Here is a 23179-nt window from a genome sequence, read left to right on the forward strand (position 1 = left end):
AGGGTTATCAAAATTTAGGTCATTTGGGAGAAATGGCATTTGCCATGAATTAGAAGGAAGAAGCTCATAAAACAGTTATAATTTATCAGAGAACTCTTCCCTGACTCACTCCTACCCTTGTTGGGTCCTTTTATTAAGATATTCTCAAATCTTATGTATGCTTCCTGTGCAGCACTTGTTAGAATTTGTCACACAGGTTTTCAAAATATCTTTTGGTGGTTTTCATTAGACATTAAGTTTCTTGAGGCCAAGGACGATGTCTGTCTTTTTTGCTATGTTCCCAGCACTCAGCACAGTACTGAGAACACGAAGGTGGTGCTCAGTGGCTATCTGCTGAATCAATGAGTATGGGAGCAAAGCCCAGGCTGCTCAAATGTATGTGCTGATGGCATTTATGTGCAGGTAAATAGCTCTTATCCACAGCTTACCTTATTCTACTGTCCAAGCATCAGCACCCTGTGACTAAATAAGAAATCAGAAATAAGTGAATTTTATGGGGACTAATTTTCTGAAGTTGGCTCAGGAGGGAAAAAATGGAGACCTGACATGAAATTAATTTATAAATCAGTTTATTTACAGATTTTATCTTTTCTTAAAGTACATTTCAGTTAACAAATCTATTTACACAGGTATACATGGGAATTCATCCCAGTTATTTTACAGATCGTACTTACAAACCACACCCTTAAGTGTTCGGTGCGAAATTGCACTGGATGTGACTATTGGCTGAAAATGGCCTGATGACCAGGCTATTTACACGCACACAGTAAACGGGTTTATTTTTTCATGTCTGCACAGTACAGTACACACAAGGAGGCTGAACCTCCTAGAGAATGCTTTGCAATGTGTTTGCCAAGAAGGCTTTGCAAAGTCCAGAAGGAAAAGCTATTAAACATAGGTTAATTAAAATGACAGTACCTCCTTTACATCAGTTTACATTTTTTCTTCACATTTTTATAACACAAAGATATTTTATTGAATTGCTGCACAACCAGTTGATGATTTGTAAACATGTAAATTCCTACAATTTGCATTAAATGTCATTGTAGTTTCTATAATTTGCTCTTTGAATTAATGTTTTATTCACTAGTATTCTTAAGGTAGTAAAAGGAAGATGTAAGTTTGTATTTCTTGCAGAAAAGTTATGAGTCTCTAATGCTGTGCTACAGAAATTCTCTTGCGAGTACACACTTTATTCAAGTATTGCAAAAAGCTAAGGCCACTTTTTTTTCAAGACAAGAAAGTGAACAAAATTGTTTTTATCAATAGGCCACAACACTCTTATGAGCAATGAAATCTCTTTTGAAAGATAATTTCTCAGAGACCTGTAGTCACAGAAGGAATTTTCTTTTCTTTTAGGTAAAAGAAAAACAAATTACCTTCCTTATTAACTACGTTTGAGCTCTCCCCACTTTTCCCTACGGTAAAAATTCCTGTGTAGACCTGAAGAGGGAATCTATACCCTGTACTTGTTTAACCCAGAGTTAACTACCCTGGATAGCACAAATTGTTTTGGACTCAGAAGTAAATCTGAAGCCTGTATGTTGGTTTACTGCTAAATTCTGATAGTGCTATTCTAAAAGATATTACTGCTGATACAAAGATATTTTTCTTAGAGGAATTATCAAGGAAGAGTGAAAGAGGACGAGGGTGTAGGGAGAAGGAACAAAGATTAGAAAGAGGGAATATTTAGGTTCTTGATTAAGAGGCAGAGCTGATTTAAAAGATACCAATATGGAACGAGTGGCTGGGTATCCACATCTATCTTTCTTAATCCTAAGAATAAAGCCATTTCAATTAGATCCAAATAGTTAATAAGAAATCTGCTAATTATGTTTTTTTTTTTTTTTTTTTTTTGCTACCAAACTACAGATAACCATTTCTAGCAAAGAATAAGACTGATCCATTTCTGCCTCTCATGTGGAGCCTAGGATTTTTCAGATAGTAAAGACAGTTGGAGTCTGTCAGGACAGCTACTGCCACATTCTTGGCAGCATTTCTTACCAGATTGCTGATTCCATGACTTGTATTATTATTATTATTATTTTTTCTTTTTCTGGAGTCATAATGTCATAAAGAGTAAAGATAAACTTTCTTATTAAAAACTGGTTTTAGGTCCAAATAATGAAGATGTAGAAAAACAACCTACAGCCCCATTATAACATTTTGAAATTCATTTATAAAAAATTTACAGCAGCTGTAAAGTTTCAGTATCATAAGGACAACGTGATCCTACAAACAGCCAAAGGATGTAGACAAGATGTTTTTCTGTCTTCCAAATAACACAAACTGAAAAGAAAAGCCTTTGCTTTTCCTTGGCCACATAAAAATAGTATTTCCACACTACTGGTTAATAACCCCAAGAAATCTTTGCTTCTCTTAGTCAATTTGCTCATTATGGCTACAAGACTACAGCCCAACATCACAAGCCCAGAAGAAATGCTGGTAAGACATCAATCTGAGCATTTCCCGAGACCCAATCACAACATTTCAGTGCTTTCCTTATTTGTCAAGAGCTATCATACCAGTCATTGTGCAAAATGCAAATATTCCAATGATTATTTCAGTACATTTCTTATAACGACAAGATGAAACCCAAGAGGAATGGGAGTGTGCATAGTGAAATATTTAAGATGCAAAGGCAAGTTTGGAGGGAAGATGCAGAAATAAACAAACGTGCACACTTAAAGATTATACCATCTTTGGGGTTTTTCTAATATACTTTGAAGCTATAACATTCCAGGATATTTGTAAATATGAATCCAGTAGATGTCTTATATCATGCTTCTACCCAGGACCTTCAATATTAAGGCATTTACATTCACGCCTAAGAGTATCCACATTCTTCTAGATTACTTGAAGAGGGACAGGACTGATGAAAAGAAACCAGTCAAGAAGGCAGGGTACTGAGGTCCCAGGAGAGCATCTCTTATGCTCTAATGTAGCAGCTGGAGTCTATAGATTTTTTTTCAGATGCAGGTAATAGTTGTGAGAAGCAATGCTGCAAGAGAGGCAGAGTTAAATTGTACAGTGTCTTTAAATCATTTTATCCCACTCCTGCTACTGCAGGTGATCTGGAAAAGCCCATCTTCGTTTCACTGAATTAAAATGACTTCTTCAATATGTGTACTGGTTTGTTAAAACCATAGGTTCCTGTGCAAAGACTGAACCATAGAAGCTTCAAGATGGAGGTTTAACTATTACAAGATGAATCTTTCACTTCTGAATAGGGACACGCATTTTCAACTTAATAATTTATCTTAAAATAAATTAAAAAATGTTCCATAGCGCAAAACAAGCACACAAACAACAGACAATATCTTTTTGTCTTTGGTGCACACACTCATTTCCTAAATCATTCAAGTAACAGCATCTCTGACTTCTTGGGGAAAGATGGGAGTTGAACGTTTGAAGGCCAAAATGAATTATTTCCACTTTGCCATGCCTGGATGCCTGAGATGGTCCTGAGTATCTGTGATTCTGGGAGCAGCTGGTAGAGATTCAGAACGAGTAAGAAAGTGCAGGAGTAAACCAAGGGGTAGAAGAACCAGCCCTGCATTGGTCCTTTGAGCCCAGTCTTCAGTAAGGGCATTTCTTTGTTTTCATGCCCACACAGAGAACACTAAACATAATGCAGAGGTTTAAAATTCTTTAGATGGTGCTCAGAAAGCAAGGCTACCACTTATTCCTGTTAGCCTGACAGTCCACTTGGTGCTGCTCAACTACAATAATGGAAGAAAATGGTCTTCAAAAAGAAATGAAATAAAATCCAGAATGTGAAGTTGGCAGACATTATTAAGCTTGCCTATTTTAGAAGTGGTTAAGGGTTTAATACTGTTTAGGGACTACAATGTCCATTTATGACTTCCATGGTATAGATCAGAATTACATTTCAAAAGTGATGTGATGCATTTATCTATACCTCTCTCACTTGACTTCAGACTCAAAGAAGTGATATCTTAGTCTAAACTCAGAGGTAAGTCTGGTGTTTTTGGCCCTCTGAGACCTAGTGGGGGTGCTAGCGAGAGGTGTAGGATTACACTGTGCAGCCCTGCCCACTGAAAATAACCAATTAATCCAGTGGATAGTCTCGAAAGGCAAAGGCTGTAATACCAGGTATACCACATTGTCCTATGAACTCCATACTGGTAGTCTTTAAGAATAAGTACAAGGTCCGGAAGCACTCTTGCTATGATGGCGATGGGTGTACATCAGGAGGCAGAAAGGCCCAGGACTCACATTAGCACTCAGTGTTCGATTTATTTGCAAGATGTCACACAAGTAGCATTCTCCCCTGCTTTTCACTGATCTGATTCAGAACATCAATAGTATCTTTGATCAGGGTCTCAAAGATCCCGTCGGCTAGCTGCATTTTCACACACAACTCATCCTCATCATAGTTCACCCACTGTGCCTCCTCCTCATGGAGCTCCTGAACCTAGGATTTAGAAGACAACAAGGTTAGAAAATTCCTGTCACACAAAAGCTAGAAAATATAATTGCTGATTTTATAGTCCTATCCATAGGAATACAGCCCAAGGAAATAAATCAGAGAAAAAAAGATAATTCGTATGATATCAATACCCCTTTTAAAATTGCAAAAAGTTAAAAAAATCTCAATTTGCCAAATATCAAAATGACTTCAAAAATACATTTGACAATATTCGAGTATTTCATAGATATTAAAGATTACCAGTATGTTGTCAATGTCAACGTAAGGGAATATGTATTCCATAAGGAACTGCATAACATAAGGGAATAAGGAATTTAATGGGAGGAGAACACAAGATATTAGACAGAAATGTTCCTCTTACAATGGAGTTATGTCCAATAAATTCGCAGTAAATTGAAAATATCATTAAGTCAAAAATGCAGTGAATACACCTAACTTACTGAACATATAGCTTAGCCTGGTCCATCTGAAACATGCTCAGAACATGTACATTGGTCTACAGTCAGGCAGAATCATCTGCATCACAGTCCACAGGAGAGTATCGGTGTTCACCCTCATGATGGTGTGGCTGACTGCGAGCTGTGGCTCGCTGCTGCTGCCCCCATACCACTTATTACTAGCCCAGGAAAAGATCAAAATTCAAAAATCGAAGTACTGTTTCTACTGAATGTGTGTTGCTTTCATACGATCGTGATGCTGAAAAACAGTAAGTCGAACCTTCATTAAGTAGGGGACATCTGTATATGGATTTACAATTATAAAATGCATATATCGAAAGACAATACTGAATGTGACTCTGGGGTATTATAATAAATGAATAATGCTTGTTATAAATAAATTTATCCTTAGGGTATTTTTCAAATGTAATATTGCTGAAGTTTATTTTTTGAGTCACTGTTATATTAATACAATACTTGCTATTTTTGCATTTTAGGATTCTTATTAGGTAAATAAAAACTAATCAAGTAGAAATAACCTCCCCAGATTTATTGCTTGTTTATAATACATGGAAGAAAACCTACTTTATTCTAAAAGAAACATATTAGATTGGCTGGGTACAGTGGCTCACGCCTGTAATCCTAGCACTTTAGGAGGCCTAGGCGGGTGGATCACCTGAGGTCAGAAGTTGGAGATCAGCCTGGCCAACATGGCGAAACCCTGTCTCTACTAAAAATACAAAAATCTGCCAGGCATGGTGGCACGTGCCTGTAGTCCCTGCTACTAGGGAGGCTGAGGCAGGAGAATTGCTTGAACCCAGGGGGCAGAGGTTGCAGTGGGCCAAGATTGTGCCACTTCACTGTAGCCTGGGCGACAGAGTGAAACTCCGTCTAAAAAAAAAAAAAAAACACATTAGATTTGCTATACAAAATGACAATGTGAATGGGATGGAGGCCAGATAAGGAAGTGAACCCTGATCTCAAGTCACAAATTCAGCAAAGTTCACTGCAGTGACAGGGGTCTCTAACTAGAAGTCTTACTTGGCAAAAAAGCCAAGTGACAACATGCTCCTTGGCTTGCCGTGATCATAGTTTCATCTTTAAAAAAGCAGAGAAAGTGGGCCGGGCGCAGTGGCTCAAGCCTGTAATCCTAGCACTTTGGGAGGTGGAGGCGGTCGGATCACGAGGTCAGGAGTTCAAGACCAGCCTGACCAACATGGTGAAACCCCGTCTCTACTAAAAATACAAAAATTAGCCGGGTGTGGTTGTGTGCACCTGTAATCGCAGCTACTCAGAGGCTGAGGCAGAGAGAATCGCTTGAACCTGGGAGGCAGAGGTTGCAGTGAGCCAAGATTGCACCACTGCACTCCAGCCTAGGCAACAGAGTGACTGCATCTCAAAAAAAAAAAAAAAAAAAAAGAGAAAGTGAAGAGGGGAACTTGTACTCTGGTTTGCCTTATGAGGAAACGAGAAGACTCTAGCAAAAAAGAGACTACATTCATCCTGAAGCTTGAGAGAGTAACAGAGGGGAAGAACAGTATTGTCCAACATATATCCTTGGCTGGAGTTGACAAATATGTAACAGGGTGGCTGCCACATTCTTTCTCTTTTAGAAAGGTTGTTTGGAGGATATGTAAACATTTATTCCTCTGTTCCCTAATGTACCACCAAAAAGGGTTCTATGGCCATATAAAGCTTTGGAGAACTCCCTCTGGGAGAGTTACATTGTACTTAAGCCTATGAGACAGAAGCCCACCAGTGAAGAAACTTGTTTAACTCAGCGTTTCCTATATTTATTTGACCACAGAATCATGGGTATCTACGAAATACCTGTCAACCTGCCATGGAATTGGTGTTCCTCTCTTATGAAGGATGCTATAATGAACAGCCTAATATAAGACTTCTTGAACTTGTGCTGAGGGATGGTCTAGGTGTGTGCACAAAAAATTTCACATCCCCAATGAATTTGTTATTCAAAGTTGTGCAGCTTTCCTTTCTATAACAGTTCTTTTAGCCCCCCCTGCCCGCCACCCCACTTTTTTTTTCAGACAGGGTTTCACTCTGTCACCCAGGCTGGAGTGCAGTGGCGCGATCTCAGCTCACTGTAACCTCCACCTCCCGGGCTCAAGCTATCTAGCCTGCCTTGGCCTTCCAAAGTGCTGGGATTACAGGCATGAGCCATGCTGCCCAGCCTCTCTTGGCCTGTAATATTAAATCTGTTCTTTGAGCAATTTCCTCCACAATAACAAAATTTAGGAAACACTAAGGAAATCTTTTGTGCACTTGAAGTAGAAATATATGCTCATGACATTTTTTATTCTCTCTCTTGTTGTAACCTCAATGCAGCCCCCACTGAAATGTAAGATTTCAGTGTTGGCAAAAGCTTTGTTCCCACTTAAGAACAGGAACTATTTCTCTGTCAGTCAGTAAGAACATGAACTTTTCCATTTCTCTTTGGCCTTTAGAAAGCTCAGAGCCCAATTTGGATCTTCAACTATAACAACTGGGGGATCTCATAGCCTGCAAATTTGCCTTTATTTTTTTTCCTTCTGATCTTCAGAGTCTATTATATTCTATGATTCATTTCCCCGATCCTGCTCCTGAAGATATATGTATGTATATGTAAAAATTAATACACTTAAAATATAAACAGCTTAATTAATTACATCTAAAAGACTAACAGTTTTTTTTTGTGGGGGGGGAGCGGAGGAGGGGACAGGATATTAGGCTGGTGGAATAGAGAAATGTAGTAAATAGAATGTGGCCCAATTTCAGCAAGCAGATGCCAGGGTCTTTCACTGTATCCTTGTGAACAAGTTGGGAAAAAAGAGACAGGTTAGGTGGATTTACACTTGTTTGAGACGGAGTCTCGCTCTGTCACCCAGGCTGGAGTGCAGTGGCGCAATCTCGGCTCACTGCAACCTCCATCTCCCGGGTTCAAGTGATCCTCCTGCCTCAGTCTCCCGAGTAGCTGAGATTACAGGCATGCGCCACTATGCCCGGCTAATTTTTGTATTTTCAGAGAGATGGGGTTTCGCCATGTTGGCCAGGCTGGTCTCAAACTCCTGACCTCAGGTGATCCATCTGCCCCGGCCTCCCAAAGTGCTAGGATTAGGTGAGCCACCGTGCCTGGCTAATTTACACTTTTTTGATTAAAGGACAGCTCTCAACCTGGAAGGAAGTTTCTGCCTCGAAGACTCAGGGAGTTTATCCTCTGTGCTCCCATTCTATCTTCTTCATATTCCATTAGAGCAATTATCATGCTAAATTATATACTGTGTATCTGTTTTCCCACTAGACTGTGAGCTCTTAAAGGGCCATTTCTTTTTATTTATGATTCCCTCATGACTAGGACAGTGCCAATAGAAGGTGCTATATAAATATATGGCGTATAGAAAAGATAAGTTTTGTGAATGCTGAAAGGCTGTCTTTAGCTCTACTTCATTGTTTTTAGCAATGACCTAGATGAAGGCAGGTACATCAATTTTAGAAATGACATGAAGCTGGGAAATATAATAATTATGTTCAAAAAAAGAATCAAGAAATGTGGTGGTAGCCTGGAACAATGGGCCACATTTAACAAGATGAAGGAATAAATAAGGTTCTGTAATAGGGTCCAAAAAAAATCACTACAAAAGCACAGGTTGAGCACAGGTTGGTCTTGGGGTTTTCCTCAGCTCCTGTAAGTACTATAAGTATGATACAGGTAAAAAAAAAAAATGTGATCATAAACTGCACTAATCAAAATATACTATCTAGAAAAAAATAGGTTGAATGACTACTAATTAAATTATACACGAGGCTGGGCGTGGTGAGGCATCCCTATAATCCTAGTGCTTTGGAAGACCGAGGCAGGAGGATCCCTTGAGCCCAGGAGTCCAAGGCTGCAGTGAGCTACCATCATGCCACTGCACTCCAGCCTGGGTGACAGAACAAGACCTTCTATCTAAAAACAAAAACAAAACCATGAAACATTATAAGGCTAACTCTGAGCACTGTATTTAAAGAGGGACACTGACAGAGCTACAGTTGATGTTGAAGGGACTCAAAACTATATCAGACAACAGGAGACAATACTAATGTTTTATAAGGAGAAAAGACTCAGGTGAAACATGATAGCTGTCTCAAAAGGGTGTAGAAAAATTAAAGTTGTTACGTAAAGCCCCAAAGCTGTAGAAGCAAATTGTAATTAATTGTGTGAAAGCCAACTAGGCTTAATATGAGAAAGACGTAGAGACAGGAGAAACTCAGGAGTGCTGAGTGTCTTTCTCGTCAGCTCCCAGGCTATAAAGGAGACTCAATCATTAGCTAGGTGGTCTTACTACAAGATTTGTCATCTTAGGTGCAATTCTACCTACAGTACGGAGATTTTTCAAGGCTACTGTACATAAAGGTTATACAAACAGTGCTCTAATTACTTGCCACTCATTCCATAGCATCTATACTTTGAGAATGTACTGCTAAAAATAGCTCAAATTCTTAGCTAACCTAAGATATAAATTAATCAATGCCTTTGTGAAAGAAAAAAGGAGGAGTGAATGAGAACTAGAGGTGAAAGAAAGATTTCTCTTCTCGTTTGGCTAACAGAGGCCTTTATGTCTAAAACATTATTTGTATTTTATTCACCTCAAATAATGCCTGAAGACACAAATATAGTTAGATTGATTAGGGACATCCTCAGCCCAAGCAACAGCTAAAATATACATTTTCTTAAATTGGAAGAAGCAACTGTTTATTATGAAATGTTTAGTAAGATAGTTTATCATGTTACAAATGTTTTAAAAGGGGTAATTAAGATTTTGATAAAAGAATCACCACAATCAAGTGGGATTTATTGCATACACAATCAATAAATATGATACACATTAACAAAATGAAGGATAAAAATCAGAGGATCATTTATATAAATGCAGAAAAAGCCTTTGATACCCTTTCATGATAGAAACTCTCAACAGATTGGTATAGAGGAAATAACACCTCAGTAGAAAGGCCATATATGACAAACCCAGAGCTAACATAATTCTCAGAAGTTGTTTTCAACATGTGAAATTTGAGATGTCTAATAGACATCCAAATGGAGATACTGAGTAGGCAAATGGCTATATGCATCTGGAGTCAAGCAAGAGTCCTAGGCTGGAGATATGAATTTGAGAGTGGTGAACATACAGATCGTAGTCAAAGCCATGAGACTGAGAAGGAGTGTAGACAAATAAAGAAGAGGTCCGTGGGCTGATTCCAGGAGCACGCCAACATTTCAAGGTGAGGATGAACCAACAAAGGAGACCGAGGAGCAGCAGCCAGTGAGGGAGCAGAAAGCCAGGTTTCAAAGAAAAGGGAGGGATCAACTGTGTTGAATGCTGCTGATGGGTCAAGTAACACAGGAACTGAGATTTACCACTGGGTTTATTAATCCAAGCAGTTTTGGTGGCATGGATGAGGTAAAAGCTTGACTGGAGTTGGTTTCATGAGAGGAAGACAGATTAGGGAGAGTAAAAATGGACACATTAAAGCAGTTTTATTGTAAACAGAAAATTGCAGGGAGAAGTGATGACAAAAGAGTTATTTTAGCTTTAAAGAAATATGCAGTTTGTATGCTAATGGAAAAGATTCAGTACAGAAAATGTATAATGCAGGGGAGGTGACGGGCCTATGCTTACTATTAGTCCAAGTGCTTTTGCCTTCAAGAATGCTGTATCAGTTGGCAGATTAAAAATGCTATACTGAAATAGCTTTAAGTGCAAGGAAAAAATCACTGTGAATCAATGAAAATAATTATATTAATAATATCTAATATTTTTGAGAGCTCTTTAGATGCCACTTAATACATATTAGATCTTGGTTAATCATCCCAACTCTATGAGGTTGCTACTTTAAAGAGGCGGAGACTGAGAAAGAGAGGTAACAGAACTCACCCAAAATCACAGTGTTAATAAGTGGTAAAGACAAGACTGGACACTTACAAGCTGCCTGATTCCAGAGACCTTGCTCTTAACTGCTTATGCCATTCTCTCCATTTATAAAAGAATCCCCATGAGAGAACTTTGGGGTTTATTACATGCAAAAAAACTGAAGGAGGCTCAGGAAGGTTCAGAAACTTTTAAAACTAGAGATCCTAAGCAAAATTCCCAATAGTCAAAACTCTAGAAAAACAATAAAAAAAATCAATTTTATAGGAAAAGATGACTTCATTTTATCAACAGTATTGGGCTGTCCAAAATATTAACCACTGTTTTCTCCTGCTCTTTTGAACTACAGTATCCAAATATTAATTATAGATAAAATTTGAAAAACTCTTGGAATATATCAAAAAACAACTCTACAAGAAAACTACAACTGTCAAGAATCAGTTCCAGCAGAAATGGTAAAGATAATGCCAAAAAAGTCCTCATATAAATATGTGGACATATTAGATAAAATATAACAAAAATATTTGTAATGTATAAAGAAATTCTGAGAAAGGAGGGAAAATCCTAAGTAACAAATAGTTATTTAAAAGAGGGGCAAGTGCTATGACTACCTAGGGGAGGAGTTACGAGCCATGGAAAGAGAATAAGGCCAAAGATGTCTAAAGAAGTTCCACAGAGAATTGAGAAAGCTGGAAGACGCAATCTTTTAAAAGACAATAGCTGAGAATTTTCCAGAACTGAGTAAAGATATGAATCTATAGATTCAATAAGCACAATGAGTCTAAAGCAGAATAAAAACAAATCCACATTTAGACATATCCAGAAAAATTACAGAATACATGCACGCACACACACAATCTTAAATGGAAAACAAAAAAGACCAATTCCCCATGAAGAACTGTCGGCAGATTTCTCAACAGCAACAAGAGAGGTCAGAATGATATAAAAGTTAAAAAAGAAATTACTTAAGCAGATAGGGTAAGGAAGTCCTTGGTAAGGTTTTCCTTTTAATGAAAAGCAGCCCCCAAATCATTTTCTTCTCTAACGAAGAGCAGCCTGTAAAATCAAGCTGCAGACATAGACAAGCAAGCTGGAAGCTTGCACAAGTGAATGCCGGCAATTGTGCCAATAGAAAAAACTACGTGTGGAATAGGCATGTTCAAAATGGCAGCTCCATCTTCTCCTCTCTTTGCCACATGCACAGTAAGGAGCAGGCAAGATGGCACTGGCCAAGTAGAAAATCCATTTACATAATAAGATTAGGGTGGGGTGACCAGCCTTCCCCACACACCAGTAAACATCACACCTGGTGGACCCAATCTGTGGGCCCTATGTAAATCACATACCACCTCTTAAAGCCTGCCTATAAAATCTGCTGCAGTCCACTGCTTTTCCTTTTTCGGAACACCTCTCTTTCATAAAAGAGACAGCTGCTCTCCTCTCTCATTTCTTCTGCCTATTAAACTTTCCACTCCTTAACCCACTTCATGTATGTGTGTCTGTGTCGTTAATTTTCTCAGCTCGAGACGATGAACCCTGGGTATTCACCACAGACAATGATGCTGCTTCAAAATTACAATGAAATATCTTCAAACTGCTTAAGTAAAAAGAGCTATCAACTTAAAATTCTATATACAGCTAAAATATAACTCAAAAGTAAGAGCTGAAATAAAGACATTTTTAAACAAAGACTGAGAGTTTACATTAAAGGCCTGAAGTTAATGAAATACTAAGTGTGTACTTTAGGTAGATGCAACCGAGCTCAGAATGAAGGAAAAGGATGCAGAAACAATGCACCCTATATTATTTTCTATTCTTTTTTATACTTTAAAAATATTTCATAATTAAACATGTAAAAGACTTAGAAAAATAACCAATAACGGGTGAAAAGTGTAACAAAATCATAGAGCAAAATAGGCTTATTCTTCTAGTAAAAACTTAAAACATGGCTAATAATTCTCATAGCCCTTGTTATAGTCTTGTTAAAATGTGGGGGGTTGGCCAGGTGTGGTGGCTCATGCCTGTAATCCCAGTACTTTGGGAGGCCGAGACAGGTGGATCACCTGAGGTCAGGAGCTTGAGACCAGCCTGGCCAACATGGTGAAACCCCATCTCTACTAAAAATACAAAAACTAGCCAGGCATGGTGGCATGCGCCTGTAATCCCAGCTACTCCGGAGGCTGAGACAGGAGAATCGCTTGAACCCGGGAGGCGGAGGTTGTAGTGAGCCGAGGTGGTGCCACTGCACTCCAGCCTGGGTAACAGAGCGAGACTCTGTCTCAAAAAAAAAAAACATCAAGGGTGTTAGGCCTCAGCAGCAGGCCTGCCCTCCTTTCACTCTAATGTTCCCCTGCCTTTCTGACTGTGGGTCTTAAGGCCCTCCCATGAGAGGGTCCTACCCAATACCTTGGGGGAAGGAATGCTGATGTCATGAAACTTCCAGAAAAACCCAAGTGCAAAGAGTTCAGGGAGCTTCTGGATAACTAAACCTGGAGGTTCCTGGAGGGTGGCAGCCCAGGGAAGGCATGGAAGTTCTGTGCCCCTTCCCCATACTCCACCCTATGCGTCTCTGTATCCTTTGCAATATCCTTCCTAATAAACCAGTAAACCTAAGTAAGTGTTTACTGAGTTCTGTGAGCTACTTCATCAAATTAATTGAACCCAAAGGTGGATCTTGGGAGCCCCAACTTGAAGCTAGTCCATCAGAAGTTCTGGAGGCCTGGACTTGCAACTGGTATGTGTGTGTGGAGGGTACAGGGGCAGTCTTGGGGACTGAGCACTCACTCTGTGGGATGTGACACTATCTCTGGGTAGAGAGTATCAGAACTGATTCAGAGGACACCCAGCTGGTGTCCACTGCTTGGTGTGTGGGGGAAAATTCCACACACACATGGTCACAGAAGTTTTCTTGTGTGGTGATGATTGTTGTAATGTGAGAGTAGAGGAAAAATGTGGTTTGAGAAAAATTTTATGTGTTATTAAAAAAATTGTTTTAAATCTCAATCCCCCTAAAATGTAAAAACATTAGAATCTGCAGATACAAGGTTGACCAAATCTAATTATGGGAGAGGAGACTAGTTCATTTAGCATTTCTTGTTAATAATTAGCTCAAGAAGCTGACAGTATCATTTTGTTAAAAAAAAAATTAAGAATGAGCTCATGCAAAAAGTTATATAGGTCAGGTCTCTCTGCAGGAAGCCAAAAAATATTTTACAACCAGCAAAGGGGATAGTCACATAATATATACTTTATTATAATTGTTTACCAGTTGCTAAATTGCTTCAATTCTTATGCACAGTTCTCCCCTCACCCAAGCTATAATAACCTTACCCCTGCAAAAGAAATATTTTGTTTAGTATTTGAGAATTTCTGATAACTGTTAGAGAGATGTCTGCTTAACTGACCCTATTTGGCACCTACTGGAAGCCTCTGCTGTCAGGGTACTGATATGGTTTGGCTGTGTCCCCACCTAAATCTCAACTTGAACTATATCTCCCAGAATTCCCACGTGTGTGGGAGGGACCCAGGGGGAGGTAATTGTATCATGGGAGTCTTTCCCATGCTATTCTCGTGATAGCAATTAAGTCTCACGAGATCTGATGGGTTTATCAGGGGTTTCCACTTTTGCTTCCTCCTCATTTTCTCTTACTGCTGCCATGTATTCATCTTTAAGATCTGAGCTCAAATGTCACTTCCTCAGAGAAGCCTGCCTTGACCACCCTCATTATATCAGCTTCCTGTGGTTTTAACAGCTCCCTATTCTTCCATTTTTATGCTTAACTTACATACTTGTGTGTAAATGATATATTAATGGCTGGTTTCTGCCTTCAAACTGGAAATCTATGAAGGTGGGGTCTGTGTCTGTTTTGCTTACTATTGTAACATCAGTCCTTAATTAGCACAATTTTTGACTCAATGTATATACAGAGGTGATTTATAGGGGATATCATCAATTTAGCTGATAGGTTAGATGAATGCCTCTTAATATGCTTTTTTCTTTAATTCCTAAGAAGTAAAGGAAGTAACAACTTGGAAATTAATAACAATTCAGACTTTAAAACATGATAGAAATAGGAGAACAAATTCACTTTCTTGAGATGTAAAGATCTATGAAGAATTAGTTGATTAAAATCTTGTCTCTTATTTTACTGGGCAAGTCACTTAACATTTTTGAATCTAAATTTCCTCATTTGTAAAACAAAGAATAACATTAGTCCTTCCTACCTCATGTAATTATTGTGAGGATAAAATAAGGCATAAGACGCCTCATTTGTAAAACAAAGAATAACATTAGTCCTTCCTACCTCATGTAATTATTGTGAGGATCAAATAAGGCATAAGACACTGGGCGCGGTGGCTCATGCCTGTAATCCCAGCACTTTGGGAGGCCAAGGCAGGTGGATCACTTGTGGCCAGGAGTTCAAGACCAGCCTGGCCAACATGGCGAAACCCCATCTCTACTAAAAATACAAAAATTAGCTGGACGTGGTTGCAGGTGCCTGTAATCCCAGCTACTCCGGAGGTTGAGGCATGAGAATCACTTGAACCTGGGAGGCAGAGGCAGCAGTGAGCAGACATTGTACCACCGTGCTCCAGCTAGGGTGACAGAGCGAGACTGTGTCTCAAAAAAAAAAAAAAAAAAAAAAAATCAGATAAGGCATAAGAATGATAAACTACAAAATACTAAGCAAATGTTATCTAGTACAGTTATTACTGAGTAAATGAAACACTAGAGAGGTACATACATGCGAACGGTGATAAATTTAAGTATTACACTTTTTTTCATTATATAAATGTCAATATAGATAAGATAAAAGGTCCAGAATTAAAATGTTTAGAGTGAAACCTGAATTTTTCTTTTTTTCTTTTTTGATAAACACTTTTCTAATGTTACAGAAATATATTGCAAAACCAAATAAATCCTATCCAGGGAATGTTCTGGATAATGATAGTAGTGATGATGATGAGGTAACAGCTATTATTTACTGAGTTGTATATGAGGAACTATTCTAAGTGCTTTACACATATACTCATTTAATTTTCTTAATAATTTTATCAGGTAAGTACTATTATTGTTACCTTCACTTTGCACAAAAATGTTAGATAAATTTGTCCAAGATTACGCATCAAGTAAGTGGCAAAACAGAGATTTAAACATGGGCAGTCAGGTTCCAGAGTCCACATTGGTCTCTTTTCAATTCACTACCTTAAACTTTGCTTCCATTCGAGTTAATTTCTCAAGTTCTACATAAAATACTACTGATGAAGTTAAATGTTCATCTACTGAGCACAAAAGAAAATAGTTAACAAAACTGAGGGGTAGAAATGCAGCAAGTAAAGGCTTTAAGATTTTAATACCATAGACTTAAAAATAATTCTATCCCTTTTCCTTTTAGAATCTAACTACATTCTGAGTTTAAAAGATATGGTCAAAATAAAAACAGTTTGGTTGTATACACTGACCAGGATATGATCCACTCGGTCTCTTTTCTTTCTTCCAAATTTCATCATTTTCTGCCAATCTGTTTTGTGGTTTGGCTCCTTTTTAAGACTGAACAACTTGAGTACTTCACTTGCTATGAAGCTCTGTGGAAATAAGACAAATACATGAAACACAAACAACAGAATTCCTGAGTTTCATGTGTTTACAATGCAGTAAACAGATTCATGCTAATATAATATTTACTATAAAATATCATAAAATTTCTTCCACTTACAGTTCCACATAGCAATCTGAAGGGAAAAGCATTTCAAATGCTGAGACTTTATTCACTTACGCAACATATAAAAGTAAAACCTAGCTGGGCACGGTGACTCATGTCTGTAATCCCAGCACCCTGTGAAGCCAAGGCAGGAGAATCACTTGAGCCCAGGAGTTTGAGACCAGCCTGAGCAACATAGTGAGAGACCTCATCTCTACAAAAAATATATAAAATTAGCTGGGCATGGTGGTACATGACTGTAGTTCTGGCTACTCAGGAGGGTGCGGTGGGAGAACTGATTGAGCCCAGGAGGTCCAGACTGCAGTGAGCTGAGATTGCACCACTGCACTCCAGCCTAGGTGACAAAGTGAGATCTTATCTAAAAATAACAACAACCACAAAGTAAAACCCACTGATTAATCTGCAAAGAAAAATCACTTTAGAGTTTACTTAAGAACTACCATGCTGCGTGTGGTGGCTCACGCCTGTAATCCCAGCACTTTGAAAGGCCGAGGCTGCGGATCACCTGAGGTCGGGAGTTCGAGACCAGCCTGACCAACATGGAGAAACCCTGTCTCTACTAAAACTACAAAATTAGCCGGGTGAGGCAGCGCACGCCTGTAATCCCAGCTGCTCAGGAGGCTGAGGCAGGAGAATCGCTTGAATCCAGGAGGTGGAGGTTGCAGTGAGCTGAGATCACACCATTGTACTCCAGCCTGGGCAACAAGAGTGAAACTCCACCTCAAAAAACAAAAACAAAAACAAAAACAAAACCCAAAAAAAACGACAACAACAACAACACTATCATTAGCTAACTTCAAGCTGGCAAAACTACTAAAGAAAGCATAAAATAAATCTCTGAATTGGAAAACTCTCAAAGAAATTTTTGGGGACAACGTAATGTGAGAAAAGCAAAAGACTTTGGGATAGTTTATTTTGAAGCACCAAAACTCAAATATGTTAAATTAAAAAATATCAACACTTCAGTATGAGAAGCATAATAATTTTACTACTAACAATATTTGAACTATCACCCTTAAAAACTTTACAAAATGCTATGTCAATATTAAAATTAGTGGGCATTTATTGTATGCTATATTGATGCATGTAGTTTGATTGTTGTTATATATAATATACCTTGTCTTACCTCAACTTAATGTTATTAATAATTTATTTTGTTACTTTTATGGTTGTTCTGTTAAAAAAAACAGTGTTCTTAACAGGGGAAGGGACACGTTTATGAATCAGAATCACCTGGAAAGATTCTCAAAGTACCAATGTACCCGGAAATTCCATCACTCCCTACCTGTTCACAGACACACATAGCATTCAAGCATTTTCAATCGTGGAAGGGTAGAAGGAATGGAGTATACAGTGTGTTTTTAAAAAGCTAGTTACTTTAAGCCAGGGGCTGGCCAACTTTTTCTGTAAAAAATCAGAGTGTAAATATTTTAGGCTTTGTGGGCCACGTGGTCTTTGTCACAACTATTCAATTCCACTGTTGTAGCAGAAAAGCAGCCATATATAACATGTAAACAACTAGGTATGGCTGTGGTCCAACAAAACTTTATTTATAAAAACATACAGGGGCCTGGATTTGGCTCTTGGGCCATAGTCTGCCAACCCCTGAGGTAAGCATACATCCCATCTCATAAATATCTGTTGGTGTTCTTTCAGTATAAAATATTTTTAAAGGCTTCCTGTGATCAAATAAGTTTGGGAAATACAAGTTTAAAGCTTTGCTACTCAGCGTGGTGCTGGGACCAGCAGGACCAGCATGACTTGAGAGCTCGTTGGAAATGCAGAATTTCAGGTCCTACTCCAGACCTACTAAATCAGAATCTCCATTTTAACAAGATCCTCAGATCATTCACATGCACATTAAAAGCTGAGAATCACTGCTCTGGAAATATAACCTTTGCCGTAAAGAGACATGTGAATAGGCAGAGCAGATTGCCACCAATGTGACTTTAAAATTCACAGTCCTTGTAGCTTCTGGACAAAGGTTTACAAAGGTTTCTTAGATAACAAAATAAATACTTTTATGTATCATATTACTATCCTACATAGTTCAAAACCACATTACCAATTTGAAACCTCCGAAGTCAAAGATAAAGAAGTAACACCTATGTGTCCAGGGCTGGCATATTGAAAAAACATATATATGACACGTATTCATATGTACTTTTAGAACATTATACCTATCTCTAAAGCCCTCCAAACTTACCTAAAACTCCTATTGGTTGCAATAATTTATCTCCCTAGGTATTTCCTAATTTTTCTTAAATATTATAATTATGTAATAGAGAAAATGACTGGTAAAAGTAATTTTTTTTTTTTTTTTGGCACAAACTTGAGGATTCAGCCCTTTCACTCATTCCAATCCCTCCACTGTTCATGGATTCAGTAAGTCAACAAATCTTTATTGAATACCCACTATGGAACAGGTCCTGAAGACACAAAGGTTAATCATACAGAAGAGCACCTGCTTTTACAACATTTACAGATATGTGTAAATGAACAGCAAGTCAAAAAAGAAGACATTTTATAGTTTGCAGTTTACCTTGATTTCATCAAGGTTATTTGGATTTTTCACTCGTCGGAAATAACTAGAGTTGATTCTACATGGCTTCATCCAGACAGGTTGATTTAAGTTGGGATCCTCAGCAAATATTTCCTCAAAAATCTCTTTTGTTAAATCGAAAACCGCCTTGATAGAGAAAAACAAAACAAAACAAAACAAAATGGCTAAGAATCCAAATTTCAGACAATGGGAGAAAAGTTGAAAAACTAAAATTACCCTTTTATTTTACCTACCTGTTTGTAGACCCTTTTACTAGTGCTTTCTATATCTAGACCTTTACTGGCACAGCCAAGCAGTTTTGCAGGAATACTGATGCTATGAAGATCATGGCCTAATTCTTTCCATTTCCAAAGTTCTTCTGCTGCATTATGTACAAGAATCTCTACTTCTTCTGCAGTATGGGGGACTGCCAATAATGTTTCACATGGTTGTTGGGTTACTCTTTTAGGTTCTGCCATTAGAGGTACAATGGTTTCTTCTGCCTTATTTTTTTGGATCTTGTGAGAAGAGCTCAAACCAAAGTCTTCATCAAACCAGTCTTGATCATCTCCTAATGCGTTCAGGAACTCCCGGCTGAGCTCAAGTTCAGCAAGTCTCTTAGCAAGTTCTTCCTGCCCACTGGCACCAAATACTGGGCTCTCCTATAGAAATGGAACCATTAAAACAGAGCACCATTTAGGGACCTCATATCATTTGTTTTTTTAATAAAGACAGAGTAAATGTATTATTTATATATCTAATATTCCTCTGTAAGTAAGCAGAATAAAAAACAATATGGTGGCTACTAATAAACAATCTAAAAAAAGTTATCCTGTTCCCTCAATTCTACTTATATAATTGCATATAACTGAATTTTTATAAAATGTTTATTGATTAGGGCTCTCCCCACTTTTTGTATTATCATTATTCTGTTTCTAAAGAACTGTCTGTCTATGGGATATGGAAATGGGATATAAAATTTCTCACCTCTGGTGACCATCTGGCTCAAGTTACTCAAAGTCATTACTTTTGCTCAACTGTCCATGGGCAACATAAACAAGCTGATGGTCTGAGTGCATGTCATAGTGGATCTATTTCATTTTACCAGAATCAACATCACAACTGCTAACCTCTGCAGGCCAACCATGACTGAGTAGATATGTAAACAATTTCACAGGCAAAAAAGAATTGGGTGGTGAGCCACTGGAAAGCTCCATGGAACGAATTTGTTCAGTGAATCTGGAAGGAGATGTAATCTGTGGACAGTACAGGGGTTGTCAACTCAGCAGTTTAAATGGATGTTTTAGTTCCCCAAAACCTGCCAGTGCTTGTGACAACCCTATATTGACTACTCATGACATAATAGAGGACAATTACACTTCAGCCAGGAAAAACAGCTACAAGGACTTTAAAAACCAGTACAGTGATCCTTCTCTAATAAACAACACGTCAAGGGAAAAAAAAAACCTATCAGGAGTCACAGAATTAAAATGTACTATATAGGCAAGGTAAGTTGCCTTGTTAAAAGTGTCAAAAGGTATACTGATACTTTTTCTAGACAAAATACTCACCGGTCTGGGACACATATCTGGAGAGGAAATCTCTTCTTTTTCATCTTCCAATTCAGACCTTAAGAAGCAACCTGAAACACTTGGTGACTGTTCCTCAACATTTTGGGATAGGTCTTGGGGTGTTACTTTCTTTTGGTCATCACCAAGAAGCTCCTGATTGCTAAGCTGGATTTTCTCATCCCTGGTTTTTTTGATTTGTTGTAGTTGATTGACTGTGTCCTTTACAAAGACTTTTAGTAAACTGTCTGTCAGTAAGCTGATTGTTTCCAGTTGTTGTTTTGACTTTTTTTCCTCATTTAGTGACGACTTCAGTTGGGCTTCCAGTTGGTTTTTTTCTCTTGTTAAAAGATCCAGAAGTGGTGTAGAAAGCTTTTCTGAAGCTTCAGCATATAGGTTGTCTTCCTCTTCTGTAAACTGCCGTTGCTTCTGCAATTCTTCGGAAAAGGTATTGTCCAAAGTATCGTCTTCTGCAGCAATGGAAACCTTTTCTGTGGCATCAGAAATGAGGTCTTTGTTTTCCTTTGAAGAAATTTGTGAATCCACTGAAGACTGCTGGTGAACATGGGTTTCAAGTACCCCAGAAATGTCCTGTACATTGTCTGTTTCTATTTTAAGGCTTCTATTTCTATTAACTGAGGCTTCTGTATCATTCACACTAGGTAGGGATTTCTCATAAAAATATTCACTGACATCCTTTTCTCTGTCTTTTGGACCCTCTGTATCATTTTGCTCTTGATTATAGTACTGATATTGTTCATCTGAGTAAGAGTCTTCATCTTCATTAATGTCTACATAGTCATCAAACTTTTCTGGAATGTGAGATATTTTTTGAGGAGGAGCGAAAATACCATGCTTTTCTTTGCACTCAAAATATGCAATGCCATCATATGTTCCATTGTTATTTCCTTCAGGTTTATCTAACTCCACTCCGGCCCAAAATCCTTTAGCAAAACTAGTCTCACCTTTGAATCGAAGAATTCCTGGCTGAACATTTCCAATCAACACCCTATCACCAATGTGGAAATCAAATAACTCATCTGCAGTAGGAACTGAAGCCAAGGAAGGGGATTCAGTAACTTGCTGTTCATGCTCCACATCACTGCGCTCCTTACTTTTCATCAGCTCAGTAGGGGACTTGAGTTCCAACAGCCTGTCAGAATGAACATTGCTATGGATAGAAAGGCTTTTCTCACTTAGGCACTCACTGATTTCCTCATTACTACCAAGGCTAGTGGCTCCACTTGTAGAGCTCCTCATTGGCTGTGGCTTATCTCTGCAAGACTGACAGTCTTTCCTGAGTGACAGCAAAGATGACACCTCAAAATCATCTTTGTACAATTCAGCTGAAATTTCTTTCTTGAAAGAAGACACTTCAAAATCTTCAGAGTATGGTATCTCTTTAGGAGCAAAAAGATGTTCTGACCAAGACAAATCTTTTTCCTTTGTGTTCTTTTGTTCATGAATGTCTTTTCCTGATTGGATGTTTGGACTATGATTCATATCTTGATCTGACTGTCTCTCTTTCAACATTTCCTCACTTTTATGGAGATTTTCAATAGCTAAACCAACTAGGTCTTTCTGAACATTTTCAGAATCTAAAGGAAGATCTTTCTTTGAAAGAATTTCAGGTGAATCTCCCTGTTCTAGGACTAATTTCAGTAAGACATCAGATTTACCTTCTTTAGAAAAGGCATCTTCAATCTTACTCTTCTTCAATTTTGTATACTCTATTTCTTGTATTTCTGATTTTTTACTAGATTCTTCAACCTTGCCATCCGACACATCAAGAATTCTACTAGTGGCATTTAATTCTTTGAGAAGATGTAATGCAGGTACATTTTCTAGAGAATCTCCAGATTCTCCCCTGATTTTCCTTGATGATCTGAGAACTGGAGATGGGGTCTGAAAATCTTCTGTTCGACTGTCCCATTCATTTACTCTCTTTGCATATGCAGATAAAGACCTTTCTGATACTGATCTCTCGGAACCTGACAGTGAAGCATCTTAAAGAAAAAACAAATCACCACATCAAAATTATTTAATCACAATCTTTCAATTTTGTGAACCAAAGTTTAGAGAAAAGCCAAATTTTAGTGAAAAAAAACCCTCTAGTCAATAAATATGACCTGTTTTGGCTACTTTATAAGTTTTTCTTTTAAGAGAATATCATCTGTATCAACATGTAAAATTACTGAAAATTCTAAAGTTTGGAATAATTTCTTAAGCATTGTCTTAACTTATAAAGTGAAGAAAAATGTATCTAAGTTGATGGAGCCATTGCTTTGCACATTCATCCTCAAATCATGCAAAAATAGAATTGTATGATGGTTATTACAAACATTTTTCAAACAGGAAACTAGTGAAGGAGAAACAGACTTCCATATATACTTCTAAAAGAATACATTTTCCTAGGAGCTTCAACTAAGCTCTTGAATTAAAAAGAAAATAGATCAACTATTTCTGCAAATATAGCACTTTAAGAGCTAAACTTGCAAAATATGATCAAAGTACAATATAATGAGCTAAAAAACCAAGAGTTAAAAGTTT

At 38.0% G+C, this 23179-nt stretch overlaps 1 protein-coding gene and 1 long non-coding RNA gene across 6 annotated transcripts in view; one reads left to right on the plus strand and one right to left on the minus strand.

Annotated features, from left to right (window-relative positions):
• Positions 1-1467: 1467 nt before the first annotated feature.
• Positions 1468-23179, minus strand: part of CEP350 (centrosomal protein 350) — a 168221-nt gene continuing 146509 nt past the window's right edge. For 4 of the 5 annotated variants that reach the window (XM_032160857.2, XM_032160858.2, XM_032160862.2 and 1 more), the window contains 5 exons: positions 20633-22635; positions 19316-19723; positions 19062-19208; positions 16260-16382; positions 1468-4438 (listed from right to left, as the gene is read on the minus strand). In XM_032160857.2, the coding sequence (XP_032016748.1) occupies positions 4274-4438; positions 16260-16382; positions 19062-19208; positions 19316-19723; positions 20633-22635 (2846 nt within the window). In that variant the 3' untranslated portion in view covers positions 1468-4273. The remainder of the gene's footprint in view (positions 4439-16259; positions 16383-19061; positions 19209-19315; positions 19724-20632; positions 22636-23179) is intronic. The other variant, XM_032160856.2, reaches the window with a different exon arrangement.
• On the plus strand, positions 20141-22659 carry LOC131384040 (uncharacterized). Its single transcript, XR_009214530.1, has 3 exons — positions 20141-20569; positions 22390-22464; positions 22588-22659. It is a non-coding gene; the product is annotated as an uncharacterized LOC131384040 (long non-coding RNA).

The sequence above is a fragment of the Hylobates moloch genome, unplaced genomic scaffold, assembly GCF_009828535.3.
Source record: "Hylobates moloch isolate HMO894 unplaced genomic scaffold, HMol_V3 SCAFFOLD_8, whole genome shotgun sequence".
Classification (NCBI taxonomy): Eukaryota; Metazoa; Chordata; class Mammalia; order Primates; family Hylobatidae; genus Hylobates; species Hylobates moloch.